The 11,026-nt window shown below is 35.6% G+C and overlaps 1 protein-coding gene across 1 annotated transcript; it reads left to right on the top strand.

Moving 5' to 3' along the window:
* Positions 1 to 2,979: 2,979 nt before the first annotated feature.
* On the top strand, positions 2,980 to 5,463 carry LOC125206140 (protein FAR1-RELATED SEQUENCE 5-like). Its single transcript, XM_048105433.1, has 3 exons — positions 2,980 to 2,989; positions 3,316 to 3,799; positions 4,029 to 5,463. Exons 1-3 carry the CDS (start codon positions 2,980 to 2,982, stop codon positions 5,461 to 5,463), a joined length of 1,929 nt encoding a protein of 642 aa, XP_047961390.1.
* The last annotated feature ends 5,563 nt before the right edge of the window (positions 5,464 to 11,026 follow it).

The following is an 11,026-nucleotide window of genomic DNA, read 5'->3' as shown; positions in this document are numbered from 1 at the left end:
TTTAGACTATAAAGTGGAGATAGATCACTAACCTCCATCCATGCTTTTCTTGCATTGAAGAAGATGTTGAATCCACCTTTGATGATTCTCCTCTCCTTGACCTCAAGCCTTCTATGATTCTTTTAACGGATAAAGAATCAAAAACTTGTATATAAGTGTATATATATATATGTGCGTATGTACTGTGACTTTTCTGAGTATATAACTCGTTCTGGATTGTCTGTCAAATGCTGAAACCATCGCACATATTTATACACATCCAAACGCCGTGAGTTAAGAACCACATCGTTATTATCTATTATTTTTATTATTGAGTCTTTATCAGTATTAGTACTAATGTAAGTATTACCTTGTTATGGGGCAACTATGACATGTTTTTGTCAATGCAAGAAATGTCAGGAGTGGGGTCACGATTCAAGGAATTGCGACAAATTCAAAGAGAAAGAAAAACGGCGGTCTAGAAGAGATTCTGAAGTTTGATAGCTTGTATTCTTTATTTTTTTTAAAAGTAACTTCAGTTCAATGCCGGGTTTTTTGAAATTACCCAGTTCGTGTTTTGTATGAGACATTCTGGTATTCAATAGTTTTGTGTCATGACTCGAATAGTGGATTATTATTACCCAATTGACCCCTTAGTTTCCATGACTCAAATATTCGTTTATTATGACCCAAAAGGGGCTGACAATGTTTTGGGTTGTTGTTTGTTTATTCTGTGTTTGTAATACTTTTGTGTTTATTTTGATATGATAAAGACATTACAAGAATTGTGTATTTCGCTTCAGTTTATTTGAAATGAACATTTCGATCAAAATGGTATAATACATTCTGGTACTCATTAATGTTATGACATGACATAACATTATGTGTTCAAAATTATATTCCAAAGTGCCAAATCTTCTCACTAAATTATGTGTTCAAAATTATATTCCAAAGTGTCAAACAAATAAATTCATATTTACAACATTTTTCAGCAATGTTTACGCTTGCTGCCGGTTCCATTGCTTTGGTATTTGCCTCCAAATTCGCTGCAAAAAAACGAGGTTAATTGTGCGGCCTACTCGTCAATAAACAACAATGGTGTAGTTGAGATATTAAGTTATGATTTGTGTTTACTCATCTTTTTCAAAAGCTGCAGAATTCATAACATCTTTTTCATTTCCTATCCATTTTTCAAAAGCTGCAGAGGTTTTTTTTATGGTGATGTATATGAAGAATCAATAATTTAGTGTTTAACATTTATACAAACAAAGCATAATAGTATAGCCTTTTTCCATCAAATATATCTCATGTATGTCCTATTATAATAGTAAATCACATCTGTCTTCATTCATTCTTCAGAAAACAGAGGTACATAATATACATACATATATGTTTAACCTGGATACCAAATCCAAGTGATTAGTGACGAACTTTTAAAAATCAGATTATGAAAAAACCTATGAACAAAAATCAGAGTGTACAAAATGAATTCAAAAACTTCATTCCATCAAATAATAACCCAAAAAAATGTATTCGACATACCTTTCTAGTCCTTAGGTTTTGGGCGGTGCCTTCGTCTTCACAGTATTTCGTTGATAGACTAGGTTACAGCCGAACAAAGGATTTGAATTTTGGGTCAGATTAGAGTTGAGTTTCGGTCAGACTGTAAAAAAAACTTACAAACCTTTTTCGTCATGAGGCGCGGTCCGAGAAGATCTTGTGTCCACCATGGTTGGAGAAGATGCTCCACAATCGTGCTTGACAAGTTGCGTTTTGAAGTCGATTTTGATGCCCAGACGAGACCCTCTTCGCCGATAATGTGCTTAGAGTTTTGTAGGGTTTTGGTGAATTTGATTCTCAGACGATTTGAGTTCTATTTAGTGGAAATTGTAGGGTTTCTGGAATTTGTGATGAATTTTTGGTGAGAGAGAAGGAATTGAATGGTGCGGGAACCAAAAAATCAACTTAATAGCATTTGGAGTAATTATCCCAATAAATCAGCTCTTAAAAAACGGAAGGACGGTTCATTATATTTGCAATTCCTATTTCACCCTTTCATGACACAGAACGCTCCTATTATGACCCAAAGAAATGGTTGACCAATCCATATCGTAGCCATTCATCTCCAGATCTAACGGACCATATATGGTCTGTATTTCTATACTTAAGGGCTTCTTTTGGTAGATGAAAACCCTATATATATATATATATATATATATATATATATAGGGTTTTGATCTATAAAGACCAGATTTAAATTCAGAAATGTAGAACAAAGTCATACGTTGGGCATTTTTAGGTCATAGTTAGTTTATTTTTAGGTCATGCTATGTTAGCATGACCTAAAATGATCTTAATATGACATAAACCCAAATCTTATAATATGACCTAAAACTACTTTATTATGACCTTCCGTGTTTTGAGTTAATTATTGACCATTAGATCATCTAATCCTAGGGCCAAGATTTGGGCTGCATTTCTGGATTTAAATGTATTCTTATTTTGATCATCTCCCTATATATATATATATTCAGGTCATTATATATATATAAATGATAATATGGATGTATTCAGGTCATTATGCTAAGTATTTGTAAAACATAAAACAAATCCCAAACCATTGATTATTTCAATCTGATGGCCGAATTTTATGCCATGTGTAATTAATAATATTACTATAAATAAAGAAAAGGTTAGTTTAGGTATAATACTCATTGCAGCGGTTATACACATCCCTTGATTTTCTCCATTCCATCTTCACGTATATTTCATCCTTTACTTTCTTTGATTTTATTTTGATTTTCTACCATTATTCTGATCTTCTATCTACACAAAATCACGCATCTTCATATTATCATTAAATTTCAGAAAAGTCGCGCAATCGCATATTATCATTTATCTTCATAAACTCTTCATAAACTCAGTGTAATAGGAGTTGCAACCATTTTTGTATCTACCTAGACGTTCTGATATCGATTGTTTTTTCATAGTAAAACGACGATGGAAGAAGGTATGTCGCTGTTTAATTTTAGTGATCATATGTGTGAATTTGAGTTGAATGTATGTTAAACTGTTTTTGTAATGTGTGCCAACATGTGTTTAATGTATTCTATTACTCGTTTGATCAATTCATATTTTCGAATCATACAGTTAATGTTGTGCCTGAATGTTCAGCAGAACTAAAACCTATTGTGGGTTAGTGTTTCCAATCACTTGATTTTGCAATTGCTTTTTACGATGTGTATGCTCGAGCAGTGGGTTTTGACACACGCAAACAAGGAGTAAAAAAAGTAGAAGGTGTTACTATATGGCAGTATATTGTATGTACTTGTCAAGGTAAGAAGAGGACAGAGGAGGAGGATATGGTGAACGCCAGACATGGTTTCACGCTGAAAAGGAGACGTTTATCCTACCGGTGTTGCTGCCCAGCGAAGATATCACTTCGTTATTTCTCCGAAGGCGGACGTCCCGGATATAAGATTCATGAGTTTGTAGAGGCACATAACCATACCATGGTAGAGGTGCAACATAAGCCATTCATGACTATAAATCGAAAGTTGACTGAAGTGCATGAGAAATTCATTTTTGATTGTTCAAGGGCTAATATCGGCCCCACGTTGACTTTTAAATTCCTGAAAGAGGTATTGGGAGGCTACCAAATGGTGGGGTGCACCGTCGGGGATATACGTAATGCATCTCGAGACATTAAAGCTTACGCTCAAGGTTATGATGTTCAGATGGTGTTGGACGAGATGCGTAGGAAGAAGGAACTATCTGATGCATTACATATCACAATGAAGTTAATAGTGAAAATCAGTTGGTAGCCTTATTTTGGTGCGATGGTGTCTCGGAAAGGAATTACCACATGTTTGGTGACATCATTGCTTTCGTCTCGACTTATAACACCAACAGGTATTTCATTCTGTTGATTTCGAAATGTTACATTATATTCAATATTAGTTACATTGAAATTAAACAATATGCTCTCCTTACGGTTGTACATTATGCATAGTTTTTTTTACATTATTTTTTATGGTTGGACATATCAGGTACTATATGATTTTTTGTCCATTTACTGGTAAGGATAATCATGGGAGACCTGTTACATTCGCTGCTGGTCTAGTTTCGAATGAGAAGACAGGTGCATTTGCTTGGTTGTTTAAACATTTTATTGAGTACATGGGTGTCGCACCCAAAATGAGGGTCACGGACCAAGATTTGGGCATGCGGTCAGCTATTGAGGATATTCTAGTTGGCACTAGAAATCGGTGGTGCATGTGGAATATAATGCACAACCTTTCGGACAAAGCTCCGAAGAGGCTCCTCACAGATGAACATTTCAAGAAGGATTTCCATGCTTGTGTGTGGTCCGAATTACACGAACCGGAGGAGTTTGAAGAAATGTGGGATGCAATTATTGTAGAATATGGTCTAGAAAATGTGGGTTGGTTCAAAACCATGTATCGACATAAGAAGTATTGGATACCTGCTTATTTTCGGGATTTTCCGCTAGGAACGATGATTAGGACCACATCTGTTTCTGAGTCTGAAAACAGTTTTTACAAAATCTTTCTGAAGCCTCGGTTAAATCTTGCTGAATTCTATTTGAGTTTCAATAATGCGTTGGAATCTCAACGTAATTCTAATGCAAAGTTGGACTACGCAGATTCTACTCTTGTGCCAATTTTGGCCACTGACCAGCCTTTCAAAAAGCATGCATCCACATTTTTTACCGACTCTATGTTCAGGAGAGTGCAGGAAGAAATTGTGGAGGGTTGTAACAGATGTCGGATTATTGGTATGTCATCCGAATGTGTGATTGATTGCTATAAAGTAGGTGACAGCCACCGAAACACATTCGTTGTGACGCATGACAAGACGGACCAGTCTTATGTGTGCGAATGCAAGTTGTTTGGCAGGCAAGGGTTTTTATGCTGCCACATATTTTACCTATTCAAGAACAACGAATTGAAGGTCATTCCTGATAAGTACTCTGAAAGCAGGTGGATAAAGACGCCATTGGCAAAGGCTATACATGGATACACGGCTGATGTGTTTCAAAACACTGATGCCCAAGATGAGAAATTGATTTTATCAAATGATATGACCTCTATTTTTTTCAGTTGCCTTGCTAGTTACCAGTCAAATATGGATACATTGCGCGCTTTTGCTGGTGGTATGGGAGATCTGAAGACTAGTATAGATACTCATTCTCCACCTATATCTGCAGCTGAAAAAAGAAGGATGGTTGAAGAGTTTTATGGAATGGTCAGACCAGAAGTTGTTGAAGTTCACCCTCCTGACGTTATCCAAACAAAGGGGTCTTGTAGTACAAATAGCAAGCGTATAATTTCAAAGAGGGAGAATGCTATAAAGGAGTACAACAGACCTTTGAGGAGATGTATGAATTGCCTTGAGATGGGCCATCACGATTCCCGGAATTGCCCAGAAAACGCGAATGGTAAGGGCAAGGAGAAATGTTGAATGTATGTTCATGACGTCGATCCAAAATTATGTTTTGTTTGAACTGTCGTATTTATGTTTTGCAATAAACCTTTTTTTCGAAAGAATTGAATGTTCCAGATGATGTAGCTAATCAAGCCGAAAATGCACCTTTTTATATTACCAAAGACAATGTAGCTAAACAAGCATAAAATGTAGCTACACATAAAAAACAAGCATATAATGTACCCAATCATCGAAAAATTTGGTAGACACTATACTGTAGTTTATAACCCGAATAATGTATTCAGATATGTATCACCATACACATAACACAGCTACGAAGCCAACACATACTAAAACAATGAAAATTACTTTCTCTGATCCAATTAATTTTGTACTCACTTGCATCTTGGATTGCTTGCTGCTTCAAAGTCTTACCCTGCTTCGCCATTTTCTCAAACTCCAACTTACCTATTCAAGAAGGATTACAGAGTATCAGTTAAATAATGTAGCAAATGTTTACACATGAAACGAGACAAATTCAGAGCAGACAACAACAACAAACTATAATTTGTACAGTATAAAAGCCACCTTTTATACACACCTATTCGAATACAAAAACATTAACCATAACCAAAAACAAAATGAGGTTTATGGACATACCCTCATGCAAGGCAAGTGCCAATCTTGCGGATAATGGACAAACTTTCAAATGAATGACAAGAAACAACAAAAACACAAACCAAATGCACCAAAATCGTTTCAAAAATATTGAAATTGAGACCGCAATGTAAACCCAACTGGCAAATAATACTACCAAATGTTTCTCACCAACACAAAAAACAAGTCTGTGTTCACTTAAACAAATTTCCACCAGATTCGTGGTCAACTACTCTTACCTTGTTCGAATCACGGCTGAACCGTAACCAGAAAGCCGCCCCAGATGATAAAATCAACACCACTACGCCAAATAATGTACAAATCTGGAACGATGCCAAACAAATTCGCCGGAGCCGACGAGTATTGAGTTTCGATTGTGAAATCTAGGGTTTTCGATTATGAAAGGGGGAGGCGGGTTGTGAGTTTGATTTGAGAGAATATGGGGAGACGGAATGAAGAAGTGATGGAGAGAGAGTGAAATGTATCGTGGGTTTAATTACAATCCCGAAAATTATGGACATGCAGTTGGAACGACAACAATTAATTGAAATTCTGCCATTTTTGCCCTTATAATGTATCCGAAAATGGGTATTAATGTAGCACACTGCTTTTAAATCTACGCCATCCGAAACTATCATCTAATGGATGATGTTAGTGCTGTGTTTAAGACTAAGGGGGGTGTAAGGACCCTAATGCACCCTTATATATATATATATATATATATATATATAGGTGCGATCATATCATAACTCATATTTATGTGATAACCTAATAACCCTATCATTTTATGGGTCAAAAGTATCATTTTTACTAAAAATGATATTTATACACGATAAAATGATATTTTTTCAGCATGCATAAAATGATACTTTTATTCCATAAAATGATATTCTGTTCCATAAAATGATATTTTTCGTCCATAAAATGAGGGTTATTAGGTTATCACCATAAATATGGGTTATGATATGATCACATCCCTATATATATATATATATATATATATGAAAATATTACTACAATTTATATATGATCAAATATTGTACTCCTTTCGTCCGATAATAGAAGTCACATTTGGTCTTGGCAGAGTTTTAAGAAATTATGGCCACTTTTTAATATTGGTTTTATAATAAAATGTGAGTGAAGTTAGTTAGTGGAATGTGAGATCTACTTACCATTTATAGTAAAAGTGAAATGTGACTCTTATTGTGGGACTGACCGAAATGACAAAATATGACTCTTATTTTGGTACGGAGGGAGGATTAATTATACATCACAAAAAAAAAAAAATCATATATTACTCTAAAAGATAAATTTAGTAACATCAAATATATACTATTATACAAAAACGATTAAATAGTGTTTCATTACATATGTAAATAATATATATCGTATACGAACATTAAAATATATTTGAAGATACAAATATACAGTAATTAAAATTTAGAAATGATAAACATAATTTTATTGGTGGTTGATAAATAAAATTACTATATTATTACACATAAAATATTTAAATTTATACATAAATTGTAAAATGATAGTAATTTATTAGACTATAGGAGTATATAATTGCAACAGAAAAAGTAATTAAAGTATTTTAAGTGGAGAAAGGGTCTCACCTCATTAGAGAGAGCAAGTTACCAAAATTAGAAAATGCATATTCTTATGGGACAGACTAAAAAGGAAAGAATGCATATTCTTATGGGACGAATGAAGTATATATTAAAGATTTTGCAAGTATTATAATTAAGTATACATTGTTAATATTAGATATATAGATACTACTATATAAAATTATGATCATCATCACCATCATCCGGTTTTTAAAACACTGATTCTAGGGCTAAGCTATGATCATCGCCATCATCATCATCTAGATGTCATTTGATCGAGTTTTATCATCTCACAAAAAATAAATACAGTTCCCTATTTCTCTCTTTGTTAGTTTGGTTTATTGCGAGACTTTTCAGGTGTACTCAGTGACGGACGCAGAATTTTTATGGTGGGGGTTCCAAATCGGTATTTCTAGTACTACGGTAATTTTTAGTGCCGGTCAATTATAAAACTTAGAGGTATGTGTAAGGTGATCGTTGATAGATGCAACGTCAATAAATAAAAACAACTTTGTTGAAAAAGAGAGTTTTTTTAAAAAAAAATTAAGTAAATTATTGAAGAAAAGAAAGACTTAAACTAAATTCTTAATATCAACAATGTAAAACGTAAAATAAAAAATGATATAAATAGGAATACATAAAATATAAAATAAAGAAATTAATATAAAATGAAAGAAAATATAGTGATTGCTCTAATGGTGAGAATTGAACTCTCAAATGTATATAATAAATATAATAAATAGGAATACATAAAATATAAAATAAAGAAATTAATATAAAAATGAAAGAAAATATATAATTGCTCTAATGGTGAGAATTGAACTCTCAAATGTATATAATAAAAAAAAAAATTTGTAAGAATCAAACTCAAAATCAAATGTAAATAAAGAAAATAAGGACATTTATTATTATATGTAAGAAAGAATCATAAAAATAGAGTGATAACTCTTAATAATTAAGAGTGGAGCTTAATATAAAATGCCTTTCTGGGAATAGAACTCTCGCTAGAACTCTCGCTCTCACCAATCTCAGCGTTGAAGGCAGTGTAGGAAACCAACTGCGCTACTAAGATAATTGTTAAAAACACTAATATACATATACTAATACCGAAAATTTCTGAGGGTTCCATGGGTCCCCTGGCACTTAGTAGATCCGCCATTGGTTGTACTCTTTGGCTTGTCACTATTTTGGCTTGAACATTTAGCTTATAAAAAAAAGGTAAAAATATGAGAGATAAGAGAATAAAGTAGGAGAAAGAAAAGAAGTTTAGTGTTGCCAAAAAAGAAAATGTCTCATTTAGGTTGGGACATAACACGCCTCACTTGTGCATGAACGAAGGGAGTATATATGAGATCTTTAATTGCATACAAATATCACTTCCTATCAATCAAAACCTATTGTGATATATTAATACAACGTGGTATTTTGGTAGTTGATGCATAAATCAGGTATTCAGATTCTAGGTGTCACAAGCACTAAGTTTAATAATTATCCCTAATATTACAACTTAATTACAAGATTACAGTTGTAGTTATAGTACTTTTGAGTCGAACCGCGGGGAGAAGTCATGAGCTTGTTTAATCCAGTAATTAAATAGACCAAAGTATATAAATTAGATTTTGGGTTTGATTGGAATTATCTTAAAATGATTCAAATAAAAAATAAAAAAAGACTTCGCAGCCAAGAAAAGATTGTCACTCCAAGCAATTTATTGTTAGAATTTAGTATATCAAAAAGCATCTTTTGTATGCTTGTTGGAGTATATATATTATTTTTTTTTTTTCAGTTTTACTATATTTATAAGAATAAATATTTTGCTACGACGTGTTTTGCTTATGTATTTATAAGATGTTTTAAGTTACATTTAAATCCATGAAAAACAAAATGAATCTATGTCTTTTGCATAGTAGACTAGTTGTCAGCGGCATTAACAGATCACTAAGTTAGCAAGCTGGCCAATCCAACGACTCGGTGGCACAATCACGCACTCTGATTCATTAGATCTCTTCATCTAAGCTCTATTTTACGTCGTGTTTCTCCTATAATGAAAATGACATATTTTGTAAGTCCAAAACATATAAAACCACTTAAAAACTAAAGGAGCAAAAATTGTATATTTGATTTGCATCATATACCCCTAAATTTAAGTTCGTGCTCGTCCCAAGCAAGGGAATTCATATGCATTGTGGTTCTCTCATGCATTTCAACACACATTCGACTGACATATGCATCACAGATGTTTTTGATACTATGACATACTCTAAGAGCATCCATAATGGTCGGCGAGCGACCGGCTAGCCGATTCCCGGCGCTAGCCGGTCCGCTCGCCGAACCATTGCAATCGGCGAGCGTGGAATCGGCGAGAAATTCGGCGAGCGATCGCCGATTCCCGGGCGCTGGCCGATGCGCTCGCCGATCCGCTAGCCGCCATTGTAGGCTGGCGATCGGCGAGCGATCGGCCAGCGCAATTTTTTTTTTAATTAAATTTTCGAAACACTATATATACGCGATTTTCACGTCATTTTCATTCGCACCACTTGTTTTAACGAGTTTTCTCTCTCTCTTAATTTCTGTACAAGAGCTACAATGCGAAATGAATAACAACAACGAGTCTACTCCAGCGACGAGCGGGACTCAAACTCCCACGGTACCCATGGGAGCTGGATGGGGGCTAATGGGTAGGTACTATGGCATGTACCCTTGGCAGCAGATGATGCCGCAGGGCGGCGGGCAGGGGATACCGGGGATGCAACCCGGTATGCAGATGATGCCGGGGTGGCAGGCGGGGGTGCAGCCCGTGATGCATGGGATGCTGGGGGGGGAGGGGGTGAGACAACGTCTATCGCCCCACTCTTGATTTTTTGACTGCGTCTTCCCACACATCGACCCCAGTGGAGACTCAATTCACTGGAGATGAGACTTTCTCCTTAGAGGAGTTGTTGGAACAAGTCATTCGATACGATGCCACTCCCAGGGATACAGTGGGAGTCAGTCAGGGGCGGGGCCAGGGTCGGGGCGCATCGAAGAAGAAGAAGGGAAAAAAGGTGGTAGGCGAGTCGTCGCAGCCGGCTGATAGTGTACGGAGGAAGTGGACGGATGATGAGAACGCCGCGCTGTTAAAGGCTTGGATCTCTGTTTGAGATGATCCCCTCGTTTCGAACAATCAGAGGATTGTCAACATGTGGGCTAAAATTGCAGCAACCTACAAGAGGAATTGCCCGCATGGGAAGGCATACACCGGGGAGGAGTGCCGGAAGGGGTGGGAGCGAATCAGGGTTGCGGTCTCCCGATTTGCGGGCTTGTACACCAACGCCCTCCGCATGAAGACT

The sequence above is a fragment of the Salvia hispanica genome, chromosome 2 (genome assembly GCF_023119035.1).
Source record: "Salvia hispanica cultivar TCC Black 2014 chromosome 2, UniMelb_Shisp_WGS_1.0, whole genome shotgun sequence".
NCBI lineage: Eukaryota > Viridiplantae > Streptophyta > Magnoliopsida > Lamiales > Lamiaceae > Salvia > Salvia hispanica.
This window is presented reverse-complemented; position numbering and strand designations above follow the sequence as displayed.

Coding starts and splice junctions, on each gene's coding strand:
- LOC125206140 (XM_048105433.1), top strand. Junction 3,800..4,028: donor TTAATAGTGAAAATCAGTTG/GTAGCCTTATTT, acceptor TGGACATATCAG/GTACTATATGATTTTTTGTC.